The following is a 24863-nucleotide window of genomic DNA, read 5'->3' on the forward strand; positions in this document are numbered from 1 at the left end:
ACTTCTAATAATACTTAGTAGCATGCTTACAAACAAATTTCTTTTGTATTTCTTGAAATTGCGTAAAGATTCGCGGTAATTATCGGATTTTTGTCCTCTTTTATCTGCTTTTTTTATTCGCAACTTATATGAGATATGAATTAATATTCAACGACGTGCGCTCTGTGCCACGAAATGAATTATCTCGCGTTAAGACTGCGGCAATTCTTACGTTTGATATTTCATTTAACGAACAGCCGCGCGTTCCTGAGTTTAAAAACCGCCACTCTGAACTTACGCTGAGAATAATATCAGGAAAAGCGAACGAGAGATGATTAGAAAGAAAATGCGAGGAGCAGTGAGGGGGATATTACTAGACTGCGCTTTTTTGTGCAAGTATAGCAGGATGTTTGGGAGTGTAAAATTTTAACGAATGCGTATAATATGAAAAAAATATATGAAATATCCAAGGTATAGTTTTATTAAACTTACTTTTTATAATGCTTCGTAGGTAAAACAATTTTCTATCCAGATTCCACTTTCTCAATTATATTTTAAAAAATGCTCGATAAGGAGTACAATTTTCTACCCTTTCTAATTATATCTTCCAAAATTCTTGATAGGTGAAACAATATTCCACCGACGATTTACTTTTTTAATTGTATCCCCCAAAATATGGACCTGCTTAACGTTTAGATATTATTATTTTTTTCGTTGTTACTTGATACGGCTAGCAATTAAATAGTGAGAATAAGAAGAATTGGAAGTGCCATTTTCGAAAAAGAATTTTGGTTTTAAATTGGAAATTAAATTTGGTTTGGACATATATGACACAATTTGTATGGACAATGAAGAGTACGAATCTACGAATTTCGAGGTAAAAGTATTGATATATGTATCGATATTTCTGGTCGTTACAATATCTCTAATCAATACAAAGTTCTAACTGAATGTTAGAATGTTAAACGTTAAAACGTTTAAAACGTTAAAATGTGTATCGAATCGTTGTAATTCCAAAGATGTCAATTGATGTAATGTAATAATAAAGTATAAAGTATAATAAAGTATAAAGTATAATTTCGTCTGTGGTATAATCTTTCTATTCCATTTTGTTACGTCGCACCGCGAGCAATATGGCAACGAGATGTCACCGGATACTCGCAGCGTATCCTCCATAGTTTCAAGTACCTTCCATAAATCTCATAGATTTCCTAGAAAAGGTCCTTCAAACCAAACAAACGTCTGTTTCCGAAGAATTTCTAAAGACTATTGTCTACCCCGACTGGACAAGGGAAAGTTAGTTTTTCTCACGTATGCTGCAACTTTCCTCCCACTAACCACTTTCTCTCGAGGGCGGTTAAGACCCTTCGTTAACCAATTAACAACGAAGCCACTTCCTTCACTCTCCTAACTAAAATCGTCACCAACAAATCCGTATGGTCCCGTGCGCTAGACACACCCATCCTTAGCTTTCCTCCGAGACAGCATCGTCTCCCAAGACAGTTCTGATTTCACATCCTTCGAACGGTCAATATCCTTCCACCGGGTAGGACACACCCACAGATCAGTCACTCATTCATCTCGTACATATTCTCAACGCGAGAATTGATTGGAATTTCAACAAATAAATAAAAAAAAAAAAATCTCGTACATACGCACCAGCGTAACTGCCTTCGTTATAAGTTGTTGGAATAAACGGTGAAATATAACTTACTATACTGTGTCATATTCATTTAACCACCTCTTATCTTAACCGAAACAGGGGAACGACTACTTCGCGGCGTCGATTCACCGAATCGTAGCGAGAATTTACGCCTCTCGCTACTGCGACTGCGTCTCACCGCGAACGGTCGTAACACATTGATCGACAGAAGTACTAAACTCTAATAACATAAATTTATATATTTTCTATTTCCCAGCCACCAGTTTTATAGATTTTTTATCTTCTGTACTACTTTTATCCCTTTTATTTTTTCTTACATGAGATTATTGTAAATTTAATATCATTTGTTCGCAATATTTGTTATTTATCTTTCCTTGAATTTGAAATTTCGCGCTTCAATGTTGTGTGTTGTTCGACGTTTTATCGAACGATGTTTATCGAACTAGTTTATGAATACATACATAATCATTAAAGAATCTATAAACCTTACTAGTTTGTTTTTACTAAGTTTTGTTACAGAAAACATGTTCTCATAAATTTTCAACTTTAATTTATGGAAATTTATTAACCTTAAACTATAAAATCATTCAATGAGTCTTTCCGGATGTTTTTATGTAGTCATAATTTCACATATCAGCACAGCTCCACCAATAGGATAAGAGTTACGTGGAAGCAACAGGGGGGAAGAAGAACATATAGATATCTAAAGGTTATTGTTACGCCGCGCGACTCTCTGCCTGGCCCAGGTCACACACCGCGGGCCAGACGGACACCAGAGGTCCGCTCGTCCGCACGGCGTACCCTCATTATCCTTAAGCACCGTCCATAAATCATAGATTTACTAGAAAAGGTCCTTTAAACAAAACAAACATCTGGTCCCGAGGAGTTGCTAAATACTATTGTCTACCACGGCAGGACAAGGGAAAGTTGTTTTTTTTGTCACGCACGCGGCAACTTTCCCCCCATTAATCACTTTCTCTCGAGGGCAGGTAAGACCCTTCGTTTAACCAATTAAAAACGAAGCCTATTCCCTCACTCTCCTAAATAACATCGGCTCCAACAAATCCGATGGTCCCGTGCGCTGGAGGGACCGATCCTTAGCTTTCCATCGAGACAGCATCGTCTCCCAAAGGCACTGATTTCACATCCTTCGAACGGTCAACATCCTTTGAGCGGGTATACACACCCGCAGATCAGTCACTCACTCATCTCGTACATACGCACCAGTGTAACTATCCTCGTTATAAGTTGTGGAATAAACGGTGAAATATAACTTACTATACTGTGTCATATTCATTCAACCACCTCTGTTCTCTTAACCGAAACAGGGGAACGACTACTTCGCGGCGTCGATTCACCGAATCGTAGCGAGAATTTACGCCTCTCGCTGACGCGTTTTCCTCGCGACCGCGTCTCTCCGCGATCGGTCGTAACATTTGGTCCTTCGAGCCGGATTCAGTGACAAGTGAAAAGTGTGGACACGTAACCGGTCGAATCATTCGATCCTCAAAGCCGCATCACGCGTCAAGTGAAAAGCGCACACCAGTGACACCCACTATCATACAGGGCCACGTGAATCCAACATAACCAGCAGCGGAAGCGTTACCCCCCCAGCGAGGTCAGTAACGTCAAGGATCGTCACCCTTGAAGAGGTATTATTCGGTGGTTAAAACGCAACCACGCAACCACGCAACCTCCTGCCGCAACTGGACAATCTTCAACAGAAGTAAGTTATAACCATTCCACTCTCAATTATCTAACAAATAATGGCCACCGGAAACGAGCTTACCGCCTTGCGTCGACGCCGGGGTTATTGCATCGGCCACTTTACACGCTTATCGAAAAAACTAGACGAAATTGAACAATCCGGCTGTCCGCGAGAGAACGAGCTAATTCAAATCAAAAATCGTCTGGAAACATACGAGACGGAGCTCCGCGCCATCCAAAACGAGATTGTAAGCATAGATGAGGAAGAGATCGAGCGCGGCCTCGAGATAGCCGACGAGTACGAGAAATTAGAACTCCGAGTAATTACTCAACTGAGCAACCTACGACTAATTACGACGTCACAATCGACAAATGACGAATCAGCTGCCGGTCGCGAGTCTGCTTCGCTGAAACTGCCGGAGATTCGAATACCCACATTTGATGGTACGCTCGAGAATTGGCAGTCATTTTACGATTCCTTCTCGTCAACGATAGATCAAAACGAACAACTAACACCAGTCCAAAAATTCTATCACCTCCGATCAGCCTTGACTGGGAGGGCCGCGCGAAGTATACAATCGCTAGCCATCACCGAGTCAAACTATGCCATCGCTGTTGACGTACTCAAGGAAAAATTCGACTGCCACCGTCAAATCTGCATGCGCCACCTCGACTTGCTTTTGGACTATCCAAAAATAGTTAAAGAGACACCCGAAGCCATAGACGACTTTCTCGAGACGTTCAAGATAAACATCCAAGCGTTAGAGAACCTCGGTGACCCAATCACATCCGACACCGTTCTTCTCAAATTACTTACATCAAAGTTACCCCCAGCCATCATTCGCAAATGGCAACGCACCTTACCAGACAAGAAGTTACCGTCATACAAGCACCTAATAGACTTCTTGCAAACAAGGACAAACGGCGATCAAACGAACGCTCCAACAACAATGGGAAAAGGGGATACCTACCAACACACTCGTCACCGACAAAACGCACGACATGAACGAACACACATTACAGATTGGATGTGGATGTGTCCGACCTGCAAAGGATCTCACGAACTCAGATATTGCAAGGTTTTTAAGGCCAAATCGGCTACAAAACGCCTCGAAGTTGTAAAACGGGCATCGCTCTGTATAAATTGCTTAGGCAGAGGCCATTCACTCACTCAGTGCACATCCGGTTCATGTCACATGTGCGGGCAACGCCATCACACAAATTTACACCGAGCGCTCACTCAGGTCAGTCCACGGATTTCAAGCGATCGGGCCTCAAGCGATCGGTATTCAAGCGGTGGGTCAACGAGCGGTCGGTCAACGAGCGGTCGGTCAACGAGCGGTCGGTCGTCTGGAGATCGATCGTCGGGCGGTCGTTCGCCGCACAACCGATCCTCTAAGGGACGGTCTCCACCTGGGTCATCGCAACAGCACTTTACACATCGATCGAGACGCACAACCGAATTTTCGCGGAGATCTACCCAGTCGACTCCAAAAGACCGAGAATCTCATCCTCCGCATGAATCTCGAGCATCGTGGAACAAAGGCACCGACCGAAGCTCATCGCCCAAACACCAATCGAAGACGAGGAAGAATTAAACAAAAAAACCTGCGCATTCCTAGCCGCTCTACGCCGATTCAGCTCTCGGCGAGGATACTGCGCGAAAATCATCACGGACAACGGCCTCAACTCCGTCAAGGCCAACATAGGGCTGCTGAAAATTCGGACCCTACGAACCCAAGAGAAGGGGCACAAGTTTTCTCGACGACCAGCAGATAAAAGGGATTTTCAACCCTTCAAATTCTCTATCCCGTATCACCCAATCTGAGTGATCTCCCTATCCTCATTCCCGGTCACTTCCCAATAGGTGATGCACTAACGAGTTTACGGGAGCGTGATTTCAGGACAGCTTTACCATGCCGGCATCCAGTTGGCAGCGTATCCACCCGATCAAGCACCACTTCAGAAGCTGAGGGAATCATAAGGAACGCTACCGTGCACACGGCAAGCCACGGTCACGACATCCAACGGTCATTCTCCACCGAGGGTCATTACTAAGAGAATGCGATTCGAGCTGGTCATCGGGGGGAATCCAGCCTCCCAGGCAACCTCAAACCGCCGCACCGCGCTTGATGACTCTTCACCAAGCAGCACCGACGTTCCCTTCGACGATACCTCCTGGGCCGAGGTGTTTAACGACACTTCCAGAAGCAAGATTTACGACACTTCTTGGGTCGTGAATTTCACCTGGAAATCGCTCGGCATCGGCGAGGAAGACGGCGATCCAGACTACAAAGGGGACAACGTGCCATCCAGGCAACGGGCCTTCGACCGTATCTTCGAAGTCACCCTGGCGACAACGGCCTCATCCAGACTACCACAAGTCATACGGCAACGAGCATCTTGGAACGACGTGCCACGCAGCGCGTCCTACCAACGAGCCAACCCGATCACGCAGAATAAGGACAATCAGCAATCAACAAGGAGTCGGGCGGCTGCTCCAATTAACTCCACCTTTAATGAAATTTTGATCGGTACCCTCTCAACGGGGGGAGGATGTTACGCCGCGCGACTCTCTGCCTGGCCCAGGTCACACACCGCGGGCCAGACGGACACCAGAGGTCCGCTCGTCCGCACGGCGTACCCTCATTATCCTTAAGCACCGTCCATAAATCATAGATTTACTAGAAAAGGTCCTTTAAACAAAACAAACATCTGGTCCCGAGGAGTTGCTAAATACTATTGTCTACCACGGCAGGACAAGGGAAAGTTGTTTTTTTTGTCACGCACGCGGCAACTTTCCCCCCATTAATCACTTTCTCTCGAGGGCAGGTAAGACCCTTCGTTTAACCAATTAAAAACGAAGCCTATTCCCTCACTCTCCTAAATAACATCGGCTCCAACAAATCCGATGGTCCCGTGCGCTGGAGGGACCGATCCTTAGCTTTCCATCGAGACAGCATCGTCTCCCAAAGGCACTGATTTCACATCCTTCGAACGGTCAACATCCTTTGAGCGGGTATACACACCCGCAGATCAGTCACTCACTCATCTCGTACATACGCACCAGTGTAACTATCCTCGTTATAAGTTGTGGAATAAACGGTGAAATATAACTTACTATACTGTGTCATATTCATTCAACCACCTCTGTTATCTTAACCGAAACAGGGGAACGACTACTTCGCGGCGTCGATTCACCGAATCGTAGCGAGAATTTACGCCTCTCGCTGACGCGTTTTCCTCGCGACCGCGTCTCTCCGCGATCGGTCGTAACAGTTATTTTTGTCTCATTCAAGTTTCTGTTAACCGGCTTGGAAATTTCCTGTGCTTGTTTCGACTTTGAAGTCTTAAAAAAAAAATTGTAAGTAAATAGTATATATATAGTATATATATATCTCGAGTCAAAGTTTCTCTTTATAAATAATAAACCGTTTAAAAACTATATTTTGTATGTTTTTTCCTTATTCATAATTAAATAATAAATATGAAATACTTCTACAGAAAGCCGACATCCTTCAATTAACCGAACAGCAGATGATTTAAAAATTAATAGTTGAAAGAAATAAATGTTATTACATGTTCATAATTGATCGATAAATTTAAGTATACAATTAGATAAATATAGTATACTTTATTACGACCTAGATAAAAGACTTTTTTCTCGTTTCTCTTCCCTTACTTAATCACTAAGAGTTATATAACGTTTATTCGATAATTCTGCTTCTCCTGACCTTTCCACAAATGGTTGTTTATATCTCGACATTCTTGGTACTTTTAATCAAATTTTAATAACAGTACTTTACTCGTCAGAAGTAAATAAAAAAGCTCTAGGTAGAAGCAAGGATTTACTTACCTTTCCTTTCTCGAATCTCAGTTAGCAATGTCGTTCCTCTTGAAAGATTTTCCAAGTTTCCAAGACAATTTCCACGCTGGTAACATTGTATACATTTCAAGTATCGTGACCACAGGAACTTGTTGAGGCAATATTGAAGAAAGCAAAGAGAATGAAGAAATTGTAGGAACTATGAGAGACTACTCCTTCTTTCACAACTTATTTTCTCTTCGTTTGGGGGGAAAAACACAAATGAACGTAACGGTTGGTTTCATATACGTTTCAGATATCTGCTACTATCGCATGGAGGAGAATCCTGAAAAGAAGGAAGCGAGGAAGAATCAACTTTTGAACGAAACAATACCATTTTACTTGACTAAATTCGACCAGATTATTGGCAAAAATAAAGGATATATCATTCCTTCTACCGTAAGATTTTTTATCCAAATTTAATGTTAAAATTTTTAGTCTTTGTGCAAACTGGGCTATGTTGTCCATAAAAAATTATTGAAACTTTGTTGCGACAAGACAGCTTTAATTGTTGAGAGCAGAGTGTATCTTTAAAATTCACTCCTGTTAGTTTATGTACAAATGAATTTGCCAAGATTTTCAGCTTTTAGATAATTATTCATGTATCTTCCTCATCAAGTTTGATAGAAATTATTACTATCGTAATCAAAGCAAAGATTAAGATATGTAAAATCATTTCTCTGGATATGACACTCTTGTTTAATGAGTGATAAATGATACCATTCGAAATATCATATTTATATAATATATAATGATACTTATAAGTGTAATCACTTAAGTACAGATATCTGAATTTTTCTCACTGTCACTGACATAGATACGTATTATCGTCCCTTAGATTACTTGACCAGTTTATTTCTTTCATCACTGTGTTATTATATAACAATAATAAATAGTCACATTAAATTAATTTAGTATGATTATGTTGTTTAATAATACGTGTTCATTGCAAAATATTTAGCGATTGAAGGGCTCATAGGAAACATGAAAGTGAAAGAATACTAGAATCTACAGTTTACGATTTCAATTTCTTTAACGAGATATTTATCATATTACACAATTCCTGTAAATGTATTTGTAATTATATCGCCGAAGAATTGTATTTAATTAAGCTATGAAGTTGTGGAATCGTGAGAAGGATTATTTTTATAGAACTGTCTAATTTCCATTCGACATTGATTCAGGATACACATTACTCTTTTTTACATAATACCAGTTTTGTCATTTTTAATTAACAAATACCTCCAAAGGTTGAAGTTTCTAAAATTATCCATTAAATTCTGACAATAAAATAAAAATCCAAATTCTTCCTAAAAAGCTAGTGATCTTTAGTTAAGAGTTCGATTTTTCACATTTTTCAAGGTAAATTAAAAAAATTGTTTAATAGAGGAGGTACAAAATAAATGTATACAAACCTTTTTTCAGACGACATGGGCGGACTTCGTGTTTGCAGCGGCCCTTGAAAATTTCGAGTATATGTTTGGGGCACCAGCTTTGGATAAATATCCACCTCTTCAAGCATTGAAGAAAAGAATTCATAGAATACCAGCCATTTCTGATTGGCTGATTAGGCGCCCATTCACAAACAGCTAAAAAGCTAAAAACGTGTGGAAAAAAGATGACCAGTACACCAGTATATATATATGTACGCTGGCATCGCTATGTTGGTAAATGTTCGATGTTATACGTGTCGTAAAATGTAACAGTTCTATTTAAAGAAAAAATTTCGTTTCTATGAGTACGTTTAAAGTTTAACTATAAAAAGTCTCATCTGAGCTGTGTTCCTTTATGTGAAGGTATTATTGTGTGTAATATTGTGAATTACGACTTTTCCTCTCCGATATTCGTGAATTGAATCACGGTCAACTCAGCTTGAACTAAAATCCTAACTAAAATCGTCACCAACAAATCCGATGGTCCCGTGCGCTAGACACACCCATCCTTAGCTTTCCTCCGAGACAGCATCGTCTCCCAAGACAGTTCTGATTTTACATCCTTCGAACGGTCAATATCCTTCCACCGGGTAGGACACACCCACAGATCAGTCACTCATTCATCTCGTACATACGCACCAGCGTAACTGCTTTCGTTATAAGTTGTTGGAATAAACGGTGAAATATAACTTACTATACTGTGTCATATTCATTTAACCACCTCTTATCTTAACCGAAACAGGGGAACGACTACTTCGCGGCGTCGATTCACCGAATCGTAGCGAGAATTTACGCCTCTCGCTACTGCGACTGCGTCTCTCCGCGAACGGTCGTAACACATTGATCGACAGAAGTACTAAACTCTCATAACATAAATTTATATATTTTCTATTTCCCAGCCACCAGTTTTATAGATTTTTCTATCTTCTGTACTACCTTTATCCCTTTTATTTTTTCTTACATGAGATTATTGTAAATTTAATATCATTTGTTCGCAATATTTGTCCTTGAATTTGAAATGTCGCGCTTCAATGTTGTGTGTTGTTCGACGTTTTATCCAACGATGTTTATCGAACTAGTTTATGAATACGTACATAATCATTAAAGAATCTATAAACCTTACTAGTTTGTTTTTACTAAGTTTTGTTACAGAAAACATGTTCTCATAAATTTTCAACTTTAATTTATGGAAATTTATTAACCTTAAACTATAAAATCATTCAATGAGTCTTTCCGGATGTTTTTATGTAGTCATAATTTCACATATCAGCACAGCTCCACCAATAGGATAAGAGTTACGTGGAAGCAACAGGGGGGAAGAAGATCATATAGATATCTAAAGGTTATTTTTGTCTCATTCAAGTTTCTGTTAACCGGCTTGGAAATTTCCTGTGCTTGTTTCGACTTTGAAGTCTTAAAAAAAAAATTGTAAGTAAATAGTATATATATAGTATATATATCTCGAGTCAAAGTTTCTCTTTATAAATAATAAACCGTTTAAAAGCTATATTTTTTATGTTTTTTCCTTATTCATAATTAAATAATAAATATGAAATACTTCTACAGACAGCCGACATCCTTCAATTAACCGAACAGCAGATGATTTAAAAATTAGTAGTTGAAAGATATAAATGTTATTACATGTTCATAATTGATCGATAAATTTAAATATACAATTAGAAAATGTTTCTTCTTTATTGATAACTAAATAATACAGATAAGATACAAGATACTTGTACGAAAAGTCGGCGCGTCGTTCAATTAACGGAACAGCAGAGGATTTGAAAATTAGTAGTTGAAAGAAATAAATGTTATCATATGTTCATAATTGATCGATAAATTTAAGTATGCAATTAGAAAATGTTTCTTATGTTTGGAAGAATATATAATCACTGCTGAATGTTTTGTAGTTACGAAAGTTGTATACAAACATACATTGTACATACGACTAGTAATGGTACTAAATTACTGTTAGAGGGTCTTGGGTGTATAGGACCATATGGTTAAATTAATACTAGGGATAACGAATCGCGCGAATGTAATTAATATTTTGAAATGCGTTGTTTGCATTAATTGATAGTTTTCTTATAAACTTTTTTATAAACAATTTCATTGCTATAGAAAAAAGATAAATGCCGGTAATATGTCTATCCTACTTAAATAGAAAGTGCAATATTTCGTTATAATATTTGGCGCAAGTTTATACATTATTACATCCAAAAATAATATTCTTTTTATATCTAAGCTATATTAAAATATAAAGATACAAATAGCTATGCGAGTAGTTAGTAGTTGATGCTTTTTACTTAAATTGTCTTATACTTCATAATTTGTAATAATATAATTCTTGTCATTAATGATTCTTTGTTTTTACTTTGTATATATTATACTTCCAGGAAGATGCCGCTCTATAAATTGACTTACTTCCCAGTTACGGCATTGGCAGAACCAATCCGTTCTTCTTCAGCTATGCTAGTATTCCATTTGAAGATGAACGCATCAAAAAGGACGTCTGGCCAGAAATAAAGCCCTGTAAGCTTAAAATTTAAAGAAGTTCTGTTTCTTAAATCTCATCTTTCCTAATTTAACTAAAGTAGCTAAATAAAGTAGAACACAATTATGCAAAGTATAACAGAGATTATTGTTTACTCTCCATTGCTCTATAAGATATGTGGGAGAACAATAGGTATTGTTAAGGAGACAATGCCTTTTGTTTGCTGATAAATTATCAATAAATTAAATTATATCTTTCCAAAACAGATAACAGGAAGCTAGATATTTAAGAAGCATCATAATCTGTTTGTTCGATAGAATCTTTGATTCTATTAGTTGTATGTTTTTAGTGACTCCTTATGGCCTGCTTCCTATGCTCGTAGCTGATAGAAGGAAGGTTGCTCAGTCTACAGCTATTTGCCGTTACTTAGCCAAACAATATGACTTAGCTGGAAAGACTGACTGGGCAAATCTTCATATTGATGCCACTCTTGATACTATTCATGATATTCGTCATAGTGAGTATCCAGTGCTGTTTTGCATAAATCTTATGAGAATCTTGATAACAGATAGTACATATCTGTTCAGGTATTTATTAGTTGAAATCCGATTTAATATTTGATTTAATCGAACGATACACGTATGTCAACAATACAAGACAAAGGATTAAAAAGGATTGTAATTCTATCTTCAGTATCATTTAAATTTCGCACAAGACTGTATTCAAGTTAGTATAACATTAGCGAATAGTATTTAACTGAAAACAAATTTTCAGAAATTGCCGCCTTCCACTATGAGGAGGACGAGAAGGTCAAAGCTGCAAAACGCAAGGCTGCTGAAGAGACGCTGCCGTTCATTTTAGAACGTTTGGACCAGCAAGTGAAGGAAAATGACGGCTACTTCTACGATGGTACTCTCTCTTGGGCTGATTTAACATTCGTTGCTCTGCTCGATTATTTGAACTTTATGTACAAGTCTGATCTGATCGAGAATTACGAGAATCTGAAGCTGCTGGAGAAAAAGGTCCTCCTTCTGTCCAAGATCAAAAACTGGATTGAGAGACGCCCAGTTAGCGAATTCTAAACTTCACGATTGCTTATGGTTTTATAAGCGTTTAAAGATTGCGGTCTTAGTGTGTTGAGAGAACGAAGAACGAATCGTGTTGATGGAAGTTTGTATGGAATATACTGATTGCTTTTAACATTCATTAGTTCCAGCTATTACCGATATTTTTGTCATTTAGTTAGGGTTTTCCCTTTAGATTACGTTGTGATAGAGAACTATTATTTGTGTATTCCTACAGAAACATACGAACTATATAAACTGTTGACACGATGTTGTGCTTTTGTATTATAGAGATAATAATAAAACCATCAAACAATCATTAATTATGTTTTTTATTATATTCATTAAGAATTGAAGATTACCTCCTTGGTGATCTTGATAATATCGTATTTTACAAATGTTGAACAAAAAAAAATGTATGATTATTTTATTCAATACGTTATGAGGGTTGCTTTAAAAAAAATACGAGTTACATATTTCTTTGAAGAAAGCATGATTTTTATCGATACAATAATGTTCTTCTGTTATCGCTTTAAAGTTGAGTACTTCGTTGATTACACGAGAGAACTCGCCTACAGCAAACAAGATACGACCGTGTGTAAAGTAATTAATCTGGTTGCTCGTTGCTAGCTACACATAAGGCTTGCGTAAAAAAAAATATGCATTTCAGTTCAGGCGGAGAATTATGTAGGAAGTCATTTTGTCGATCAATAACTTAGTTAATAAAAGATCAAATTTTCATGTACATAAATGTAAGTAACGTTCAAGTATTAATCATTACATACAATTTTTGTATAATTCGATATCTTGGTCACTTACATCTTACAAATGATACATAGATAATATTTATGAGATACATTGGAGCTATCTTTTAGTTAACGCCATTTTTTCTTGTTTTCTCTGTACTTTTACTATTCTTCCAAAAATATCAAAGGATCGATGACTTCAAATTAAACTAGAATTGCTTCGGTATATTGTCAATCAATGGCTATTTGTATTCACATCTATATCAAAGGAAAACCGATTGCAAAATTAATTACCCTTGCAACTCCGCAATATGAAAATATGTGTGATCGACCTTGAAGATGACAAATCTCAATGTTTGAAGTAGTACAAAAAGATGATAATTTAATTTCGCTTTATCAAACTGTACAAAATTTGTATACACATACAGAAAAAAAACGGAGTTCAAACATTAATCAACATGAATTATCGGTTATTATTGTTGAGTAATTATTAGGATTAGAGTTTTGGAGTATCGATCGTATCGAGATTTAACTATCGGTTTCCGCAATTTATTGTTTTTCTAAATTATGTCTAAATGGTATCAGTTTTTGAACATTTTATAGTTTACACTCCAACATACTGACGTAAGCTATCGAAAATAATTGTAAATTATGCAATATCATTTTTTTTATATTTCATAATCTAAATTTCAATCTATTTTTTGTATTTAACATCCCTTATTTATTGTTCGTGTTCCGTCTTGTACGTTCTTCAAAAAATCTTAATTTTTTTTTCGATAAAATCTTGTGTGAATTTACAAAAAATACGATTCTTCGTTTAATTTTTTTCCCTTATTGTCTTTACATATTTGGAGTTTAAACGCGTTATAAGTACGTCTTTTTTTAACATGATTACGTAGAATTCTTATTCTGAATAAATTATTTGTTTCCGCTTCATAACTGTTTCTAAATTACAGTGCATTTAATCTTGAAATGCACAGTAACATTTTACACTTTTTACGTTCTAAGGAATTCTCAGGATCGGTTAAAAATTAAATTACAGTAATGGTAATACTCAATATTAATGTCAGACGTGGATACTTCACTGTTTTGTATAATAATTTGTTATCTTGGCATCGATCAAGGTACAAAACTCGTGGCCATACACCACGTTGTCCATATTATTTTCATCTCGATAATATATTTTGTATATTTATGTAGTATCGTGGACGAAAGGCCTGGGAAATATCGGACGAACTATGAACAGTGTCGCGAGAGCCGAGGCGCCGTCGGGCCCATCAATGTGTCATCGGTCTTTTCAAGTGCATAGTTTCGTGGAAAAGACCTACGTGACCCTGGCCACGAGCGTCTGCAGAACACGTGTGCGGTGGGCCTAGGAAAAGGACAACAGAATGCGACAACGGCCAGAAAGGGTCAGTCGAGAAACAGAATGTGAGTCGAGAACGAGAGTGCGAGCGGAGGAGCTGAGTGCGAGTTGAGCGGAGACGGAGGTTGCGAGTGGCGTTGCCGAGAGAGTGTGGATTGCGCTGTGTTCTGTACGTTTAGTATGAATAGTTCAAGTTAGGCCACAATCGTCTTTTCTGTCCGATTAACATCTCTATTGTCCACGTTTTGTAAACATATTACATCACGATATTACATTTATGATGTTATTATTTTACTAGTATAACGATTATTGCACTATATTCTATAAGATGGAGCTTTTGTACGAACAATTTCAGGAACTTTTATAACAAAGGAAAGTACTAATTTTTAACATTAACTACCCACGACAATTTACGACAATTACTTTAACCTACGTTCTTACTCTAATTCTTATTCGCTCGCCTAATGTTTGAATTTTTAATCAATCATTGTTGATGAAAAATTGCGATGATAATTGCATTGCGGATATTTATGCAAATGCATATTTTCGTGGATACAATAATACAATTGAAAGATTTGATACAATCGAAAGGACTTGGGCAAAAGTATGTTTCTATCCATTAAATATCATCGATAGTGCTGTACTTTTGGATATTTTACAAAATTTTGCGTCATACGCATTCTATAAATTTTCGTATCTTCGAATCACCCATAATTGCATAAAAATCCACTGTTTTGTGATAATGAATATTAATGACGGTGGAATTTAAGATTCCCGGATTCAGTAACTTGTCTTACTCTAATACATGTATTGCACGTTTTTGGAAGACTAAAGATTGTTTGCTCGAGATCAACGCGACAAATATTGTACTTCGTGGTGAACGTTTCGCTACAGCCTTTCGACCTCTGTGATCGAGTTTACGCTTTTCCTCGATTTTATACTCGATCTCCGTAGCATGCTACTCCTTAAAGGCTCACCGCGAAGCGACGCTCTCATCGAATTCCTCGCACTGCATTTAGAAAATGATCGGAACATGGCGACCGGTGGTGTCTCTTCGTCCTCGCGTTTTCTGTCAAAACATTGCGTTTAAAAATATTGAATCCAATCGCTTAAAGATTTGAATAACTTCCCAACTCGATCCTTCTCTTCTGTTCAAAAGATTTAAAAAGCATTTGAAGAAAGAAGATAGTCCAGTTTTCTTTTGAGAGATTTAACAGATTTTAAGAAGAAAGTAATACGAAAGCATACGAAGATGTAGATCTAACAGAATGCTTGAGAATCTTGAACTTCGAGCTTGAAGATCTGTGAATATCTTTGAAAAAAGGAGACCGAAAGTTCCTTTATGTGATTTTACCTTCCGATACAAGGTATATCCCACATCTTCTGATCTTTTCCAAAATCCTCGCTGTCCTGCAGCGTCTGCGGAAGATCCTTATTCAATGTTTCCGGCAAAGAGAGTCAGAAGACCGCCCATAATTTCGAGTGTGCCCAGCACAAGAAGAGGTAGGAACGAGGACACAACATTGAGATAGACTACGAAGGGTGCGAGGATACTAGCAACGTATCCCATTATATGTATCAAAGCTACACCCTGAGCTCTAACCACAGTTGGTAATAATTCAGCCGCATATTGGAGACCGATATTGTATGAAATGTTTATCCAAAATCTACCGAGAATTGCCAGAGAAGCTGTATATATACCTGAAGAAAAAATTTTAGCATTAGTTTTTAATTCTAATTTTTCATGAAATAATTTTAGAAAATTTTAAGGAATAAAAAGAGAAGAAATTATTTTATCTGTCTGTAATTTGTCTGGTTGTCTGCAATAGTTGATACAAGCATTTGCTAAGCTTAATATAAGCGTGCTTACCTCTAAGCTAAGCACAAGAAATAAGCTTCTTATCTATAAAACGTTAATCTAGCCAATTTGAATCTAAGGGATTGTATTATGGATTACGGCTACTGAAAGCCATATAGCACTGCTGGAGCGCTGAAGCCCATCATTTTGAGGACTATTGCCAACGCCCTTTGATATATGCGGAAATACGAAGCGATCTTATGATCAAAGCAGTAGAAGGGGAAATAAAATATCTATACAACGGATACATGATAGGGCTTGGAAACTATTCTAGCAATGTAGCAAATAATCTACAAGCATTTGCATGTTATAAATATTCCAAAATATACATTTTCTTCCTTTCAAAAAGCACAATGTTATACGAATGAAAAATATTCGTCTGATTAAGTCAGAATTATCGACTTAAGCTATTTAGAAGATTGATCAGTAATATAGAAGGGTGAATATATAAAAACGAAATGTACGAACTATTGGAAACGGCAGAAGCCCAGATGCTGAAGATACCAGAAATGACGAGGGAACCACACGCCAGCCATCTTCTGCCCCATCGATCAAGAACGAGCGTGAGGAACGTGTCAGCAGGCAGCTCGGTTGCTGCAGCAATCGTGAACGTAACAAACACGTCCAGGCCTAAATTATCGACGTTTCGTACGTGACCATCGAACACCAAAGAAATCGCCATCCTATATTTCGTAAAACAATTTCATATGATAAAGAAAAGCACGCTATCATATTTCATGTGAGAAGCAAATTCCTTGCTTCAGAAATGAAGTATTTTTAGACAAAAGATATAAAACTGTTCGTGAGATTTTTACAAGATACAATTCCGATTTTACGTCAATCTATTTGATATCTGTTTAATAGCGATACGAACCAAATAACAATAAATAGAATCGTGATATTCCGTAGTCGTGACGTTCTAAATAGATCCAACACGGAGTACGTTTTGTCTGCTTCCTCCTCTTTGCAGATTCTGGCACAGGTTTCCTGTTATTAGCAAATTTTTAACTAGTTAATGTCGTTTGTCTGTTTTTCTTACAAATTTATGTGAATCTGTTATGTGTACAAAGATTACGATAAAATCCGGAAGAAAGTTTATGTTATATTTGTATGAGACGATCCTTTCGAAATAGTTTACTTGGACGTTCGCAAATTTTTTCATTTTACTTTATAAAACATCAAACCTCTGAAAGTCGATTATCTCCTTATATCGTACATTAATGTTAATATTGCCATGATCTATTCATAGACTGAGCAGTTTCCAAATGTTTAATCTATTTGTATAAAAATTTTCAAAGATAAAAACAATATACAAATTCAATAAATAACATTACAGAAATAGACAATAACAGACAATAACAGAAATTGACAGCAATTTATCGCTGGCAATTTAGGTGATGAATAAGATATAAAATTACTAGGTTGTAAACAAATTTTCATTACGTAAAAGACCCAATTAGACTTCTATTCAAAGAAAATGATTATATGATATGCTTAAAGGCATATAAATTGGTATTTATAGAACGCACATAAAGCAGGAAAGATCATAAAAGTAGAAAATACGGAAAAGATTGCGGTAATCGGTTTATTTACCCGGAATCGTCTATAGATGTCATCGGGCACCTTGGTGCCGTTGATTCGCTCGAATTTACCAAGGATTTTAATGGCCCTGTCTATCTGACCTTGGCTGACCAGCCATCGAGCTTTTTCCGGTATCAACCATGGCGTACCTACGGCTAGAACAAGAGGAACTGAGGTGACAATACAGGTCATCCTCCAGTCGGCCAAATAATAGGCGATCCAGGGTAGAATGCAAGTTGCAAATGTGAAGAATATTGCGATCGACATATTCGCCACGAATGTCCTCCACTTTGGTCCAACGTATTCTAATACTGGAATAAAAAACATAATATTTAGAAGAATCATCTGTAAAAGAAATATTCTGTGAATAAAGAATGGAACAATATATTAGGTTGTCGCAGAAATTTCTTTCGTCTCGTAAGGAGATAATAGACGCATACTATTTTTTGTTTTATATTATTTTATTGAATTATATTCATTGGGACAAAATAGATCATACGTAATTCAATAAAATAATATAAAACGAAAGAAACTTTTGGGGCAACTTAACGCAATATGAAGAAGAAAAATTTGAGTTACAAATATATAAAAAGTAGATATACAATATATAGATTAATTTAACAAACGTGTTTAGTTCTACGATTAAATCGTGTTTAGATCTAATAACAAGGACTTTAATAATTTCCCGATGATTGTTCAAGCCCATTTAAATTTCCGTAAGTGTTTCGATACTTATCGACAAGAATACGTTTCTATTTACGAATTATACAGGGTGGTTGGTAACTGGTGGTACACGCGGAAAGGGGATGATTCTACGTGAAAAAAGAAGTCGAAAATATAGAATAAAAATTTTTCGTTTGAGGCTTTGTTTTCGAGAAAATCGACTTTGAATTTTCGCTCGGTACGCGTGCACTTTATCACGTCTCGTTATAACGGATCTCACTGTAGATCGTTGTCTCAATTGACGTTATTTTTAAAATTTTTAAAATTTTTAAATTTTTAAATTTTTAAATTTTTAAATTTTTAAATTTTTAAATTTTTAAATTTTTAAATTTTTAAATTTTTATTCTATATTTTCGACTTCTTTTTTCGCGTAGAATCACCCCCTTTCCGCTTGTACCACCAATTACCAATCACCCTGTATTTCTTAAAGATACAAAAGGTAGAATCACGCGTAACTAGCAATATCATAAATTAACTGTGAATAAACGGATCGTTGGAGTCAAAGGATCATTTACATAATTCAAACACGAGCGTGTGTTACCTTGTTAAGCTATTTATGGTAGATATTGAAAGATCGATAAGCCTGAGATACATATTTATGTCGAAACGAACATTCTCTACGGAAAGTCGAGTCTAATTCGATGAAAACAATTGACTTCCTGAACGAACATATCGATATATATCCACAGTGCAATGACAAGTAAATATTACTCTATTTTCGTACAAGAAAACAGATTAAAACGATGAGAAGTTATCTTGAACAATTGAACTGACCTACGCGATGAATGAATCTCGCAATTTCACGAATACGTAGACGAAATTAATGTCTGGTGCGTATACGTCCAATAAATTAGAAACGCAAGGTTGTAACTCTTTAATCGCATAACAGGACAAGATGCGATAAACACGTGGAAATATATCATAGTGACCAACGACTATTTGTAATTGCCGTAAAATAGGGAGTAATTGCTCTTAATGAAGCAACCGTGTTAGCCACTTAATAGTGGCTTGCTTCTAATCCGGAATCACCTTCAATTAGTTGTAACTAGTGGCTTCCTGATAATTACCGCTCAGTGGTTGTTTCTTTTTTCTTTTTTTTTTTTTGCTTTATTATAATTGCGATGCTCGAACCATGTTTACCATGGAACTCGCTTCCTTATTTAAAATCACTTTGTACCATTGAATTTTACTTTTCATGCTTCATAATGAACCAATTTATAATTCACAATAAACCAAAATGACGAACGTTCGTTTAAATCACGAGTTTCAGATATTTCTATTCTCTAAAATTACCTGAATTAATTTTTATTAAATAAAATAGCTATAGGATAATTCCACAAATCAGATATTTTGAGCAAATATCTCGGAATTTCCTGTTTAATTCGCCGTAAATTTTTCCAATACGCTCTGGACCTCCTACATATATATAACGTGTCTATACATAACTGTTAATTCATCATTTTCTCGTAATCCTAACAAACAATGCTTAAAAACTTTAACTACATTTTGGATTATTATCTCGCACGAATAAATTTTAAGCTATTAATCGCTTTCCTGAAAATCTGGGTTGGTTATCAGCTTCGGTACGAGACCATCGAGTAACTCGGTACGCATGAACGGAAATAATCTCCCAGTTATATCCAAATGTTTAATAATTTTCTACATAGAAATTTAATGAAAAATAAGAATAGAAGAACCTAGCATTACAAAAATCAACTTCCATGAAATCTAAATATTATTTATGCTGTCTGTAATTTTCAACATCTTCTTTCGCAAATCATCATCACCATCATCATCATCATCACCATTGCGACAGCCATTCTAAAATATATGTATCATTAATTTAATAGAAAATAAGAGTAGAAGAACCTCACGTTATAAAAATCAATATTCATAAAACCAACAAAATATCGTTTTTTAAATATATGTATCATTCAGTTTGTATTGCCTTTACAACGCGTAGATAGGGCGAGGAGATCTCTTCTGAAGACGAGATATTATTCTCATAGAAAGGATACAGAAAGGAGAAGAAGACGTAAAGAAGCTTCTCTGAGACCACTCGTTTCATCACTTCGCCACTCAAGGTTTACTGCCTTTAACATTACATTATTCGCGCAGAAAAAGTATTCGCTTTTCTCCCAGCTGTTTCCGTCACCCTGTAATTTCATATCGTGTTACCGTTCGATCAAAAGCGACAAGTCATTTATTGTAAACGAAGATTCCGTGCGGCACAGTTAGCAAAGATAAATTACAGACGATCGTATTAATAATAATAATCTGACCGATATCTCGCAATGCGACCAATCGATAAACGCGAGCACCGTCCAACGCAAGGACGTTGTTAACGTTTCGAAACTGATTAACGTTCGTTCTCTTCTTTCTTTTCTTTCGTTTCTTCCTTCTCGCCTGTTGGCTCGTAAAAGTATCTTAGCATTTATAGACATTTTTTATTTATTTATATTTATTATATATGATGGTATCATAATTAGTACAACAAAGTATTATTACGTTTCTGTTATATATTCATGAATATATTGGAATTTCATTAGGATCGTAATAAAGTCATATAATAATTATATCGAATATGACGTCAGAATTATAAATACGGTTATTATAATGCAGAGTTTCAATTAAGTAAATTTAAAAATCTATATACAAGATACAAAATTATTTAGCGTAATTATATATTTCACAGTAATTACAAAAATATTTAATTATAAAAATAGTCAAACATTTATTATATTAATAAATCCCGATATTTGATAACTATTTATTACATGTTTAAGATAACTATTTATGCTGTATATTTGTACTAAATAAATGTTTGCATTAAATATCTCGTAACTTCTATGTGCATCTTCAGAAATTCTTCAAACTTTACCAATATAATCATTACAATGCTAATGAAATTTCAGAATGTTTTATATAACACATATTCTACATACATATAAATTTTCTGTGGCAACTATGTAAATGCTTTTATAAACTACTAGGATTATACGCTTTGCAGTCTCATATTTTCCTCCCACTGTTAGCATTATCTGCAGTTTGTATGTGAGTTGTATGAAGTTGATCGAATTCTACGCTTTCAACGATCTGGTCGAGTGACGTTCTGCTTGAATAAGTTATAAATCCTGGCAGGAAGAAAGGCACGTGTTATTGATATCGACTGGTTAGCTGGAATGTTGAATAGGAATTTAAAGAACCAACTCAAACTTTATCGATAATAAAATATGGAAAATATGACTGCAATTAATACGTGAAAAATAATGGAAATATTCTATAGGATACTTGAATGTTTATTAGAGAATTTTAATAATAATATGGAACATAAAGAAGAAAGAAATTCGATGATACTAAATAATGATGATACTGAAAATTTCAGTGATTTTTATTAATATAAAATTAACATTAATATAAATAAAAACAAAATCTATTATAAATGATATAGACGAACTTTTTAACTAAATATCGTTAGAAAGAAAAGTGACACAAGTATACATACGAAACAATACAAAAAATCCGCATCTATCTAGAGAAATTTGTTATGAATTTCAAAGTCTGTATAAATACGTATACTAATACATAAAGCTTCTAAAGCTCTAAAGTTTTAATGTTTAAAAAAAAGTACAAAAATATTTCTATTAAAATATATATGATATTTTCCACGGTATTTTCTACGCAGTTTCTACAATTAAGGATTTCCTCGTTCCCATCGATTTTCCTCTGGTTGTGAGACCCTCGGATAATCACGTCCCTTTCATTTTATCTTCGCTACGCTCGATTATAAATACGGAACTGAATATAGAATTATTTGCAAATCAATGAATCCGATGATGTAATTTGTTACGCGCTCGAAACGAATTAGTATCACTTATCTTAGTTTCAATCAATACCTCACTTTCTCAAGTCATTGATTAAAATACGATTTACATTCGTACAGATCGAGCCTTCTTTCTCAATATTTCCGTCGAATATTCGTGATCAATCGTTTAATCGACCTTGATAATTAGAATAGAAATAAGAAAATTCGAACGCCAAATCATTAACGAACCAGCCACTTGCTCACGAATCTCGTCAACTTGGCCTTGTTTTGTCCAACAAATTGTAAGTTTTTCCAACCTCGGCTTGAGTCATCGATTCAGGGTTAATGCACGTCACCTGAGTTTCTTTGGTCTCGATTTTCACAATTGGAATGCTGTCTGCAGGACAAACTTGCTATTCGATCAAGAAAACTCGTTTCAATGACTCGTCTGATGAACTTTCAATCAGCGTTCTTACGTTTCAACAGAGTCTCTTCAAAAGTTTCAATCAGGGTCTTAACGCTGTACTTTCAGGGTATAAAATATCTTTCAAGACAGAGACTAGTCTAGATTTTCTCTTCAGTATATTGATATTAGAACAATAACTGGAAAATATATTTCTACAGTATTATAATTGAAATTTTTTCATGTAGAGTTATAATAAAATTTTGTATTATAAATTGCCTGTATTATGGATATCAGACAATGAATTCAGCATGAATTATATCGATCTTATATTAAACAATTTATTAGAATTTTCAATGGAATATTTAAAATGTTACTTGATTGTTTTATATTATTATGTGATATTTTTACGAATTTTAAATAAGTTTGCTAGAAGAAGATGTTCATTTTAATTAAAACCATATACATGTATGTATGTATATATATACATGGATTTATAGTTGTGGAAGCGTTCGTTGTAGAACCATTCATTCGTTACCTTCGCTTTCCGTTGGGAAGTGAAAATTTATGAAAACCCTGGTATGCTATAGTTGTCCAGAAATGAAAAGCAATTTTGAACAACTAATCCTTTGTAATCAGAATATTGTCTCGTTAAAAGAGAAAACAAAATTATAATTGATCGCGAGTACAGAGGGAAAATATTAGTATAGAAAATGATTGCTGTTACGACCGTTCGCGGAGAGACGCGGTCGCGAGGAAAACGCGTCAGCGAGAGGCGTAAATTCTCGCTACGATTCGGTGAATCGACGCCGCGAAGTAGTCGTTCCCCTGTTTCGATTAAGATAACAGAGGTGGTTGAATGAATATGACACAGTAGTAAGTTATATTTCACCGTTTATTCCACAACTTATAACGAGGATAGTTACACTGGTGCGTATGTACGAGATGAGTGAGTGACTGATCTGCGGGTGTGTATACCCGCTCGAAGGATGTTGACCGTTCGAAGGATGTAAAATCAGTACAGTACTGGGAGACGATGATGTGTCGGAGGAAAGCTAAGGATGGGTGTGTCTAGCGCACGGGACCATCGGATTTGTTGGTGCCGATGTTATTTAGGAGAGTGAGGGAATAGGCTTCGTTTCTAATTGGTTAAACGAAGGGTCTTAACCGCCCTCGAGAGAAAGTGGTTAGTGGGAGGACAGTTGCAGCGTACGTGCGAAAAACCAACTTTCCTTAGTTAAGCCGTGGTAGACAATAGTCTCGAGAAATTCCTCGGAAACAGATGTTTGTTTGAAGGACCTTAGCAGGCAAGTGACTCAGGTTTATGACGGGTGCTTAAGGCTATTGAGGGTACGCCGTACGGAAGAGCGGACATCTGGTGTCCGTCTGGCCCGCGGTGTGTGACCTGGGCCAGGCAGAGAGTCTCCCGGCGTAACAATTGCGAACTAACTACCTTTAAATATTATAAATATTCAATGGTATATATAAATCCAACTATCTTAAAGTTTCATATTTTTATCTTGCATGAAATTCTTATAAAACAGGAAAATTAATTTTTCTCTGTCTCTCTCCCTCTCTTTGATATAAACGCCGCAGTTGAAAAATAAATATGTATGACCTCATGTATATTCATATGTATTTAAGCATCTTTCTTCGTAACTTTGAATGGTTTTCAATTTCATTTAAATTGTTGCATGGCAACGTGAGTTCTGTTGCAAAATTCATATACTTGTAGAAACGTCAGTCGTAAATCATTTATATATATACGTCATTTATATATATACCAATTAATTAAGACTAAGTCTTAAGATAAGACTGATTAAAATATTAGCTTTCGTATCATTTGTAATACTTTCATACATGCTTATAAATAATTAATGCTATCAAAATGAAACGTAAAAACTGATTTAAAAAAAAGGAAGAGAGACGCTTCATTGGGAAATAAGGATACATACGTACAAGTACTTTTTGTAGCCACTGTGTGGCTTTCAAACTCAATTCCAGGGCAAAAAAGAAATTATTGAAAAACGGTTACCTAATATGTACATCATAGTGAAGCAATTATCAAAGGCGAATCCAACGAAAAAACGACACAAAGTGAACTGCCAGAAGCTACCCGTGAACGCAGTAGCCACCCCAGCGAGAAATCCCATTAAATTAGCTCCGAGCAAAGCTG

The 24863-nt window shown here is 36.1% G+C and overlaps 3 protein-coding genes across 3 annotated transcripts in view; 2 read left to right on the forward strand and 1 right to left on the reverse strand.

Annotated features, from left to right (window-relative positions):
• Positions 1 to 7340, reverse strand: part of LOC143303283 (hematopoietic prostaglandin D synthase-like) — a 45316-nt gene extending 37976 nt beyond the window's left edge. The window contains exon 1 of the mRNA XM_076622324.1: positions 7206 to 7340. The gene's annotated coding sequence lies outside the window, so the exon portion shown is untranslated. The remainder of the gene's footprint in view (positions 1 to 7205) is intronic.
• Positions 2974 to 5069, forward strand: LOC117162016 (uncharacterized). The gene has a single exon (XM_033343827.2). It carries the CDS (start codon positions 3409 to 3411, stop codon positions 4945 to 4947), a length of 1539 nt encoding a protein of 512 aa, XP_033199718.2. The 5' UTR covers positions 2974 to 3408; the 3' UTR covers positions 4948 to 5069.
• A 2641-nt stretch (positions 7341 to 9981) lies between the features above and the next one.
• On the forward strand, positions 9982 to 12528 carry LOC117161684 (glutathione S-transferase-like). The gene is made up of 4 exons (XM_076622325.1): positions 9982 to 10075; positions 11044 to 11179; positions 11491 to 11658; positions 11916 to 12528. The coding sequence occupies exons 3-4, from the start codon at positions 11514 to 11516 to the stop codon at positions 12221 to 12223; spliced, it is 453 nt and encodes a 150-aa protein (XP_076478440.1). The 5' UTR covers positions 9982 to 10075; positions 11044 to 11179; positions 11491 to 11513; the 3' UTR covers positions 12224 to 12528.
• Positions 12529 to 24863: the final 12335 nt, after the last annotated feature.

The sequence above is a fragment of the Bombus vancouverensis genome, chromosome 10 (genome assembly GCF_051014615.1).
Source record: "Bombus vancouverensis nearcticus chromosome 10, iyBomVanc1_principal, whole genome shotgun sequence".
Taxonomy (NCBI): Eukaryota; Metazoa; Arthropoda; class Insecta; order Hymenoptera; family Apidae; genus Bombus; species Bombus vancouverensis.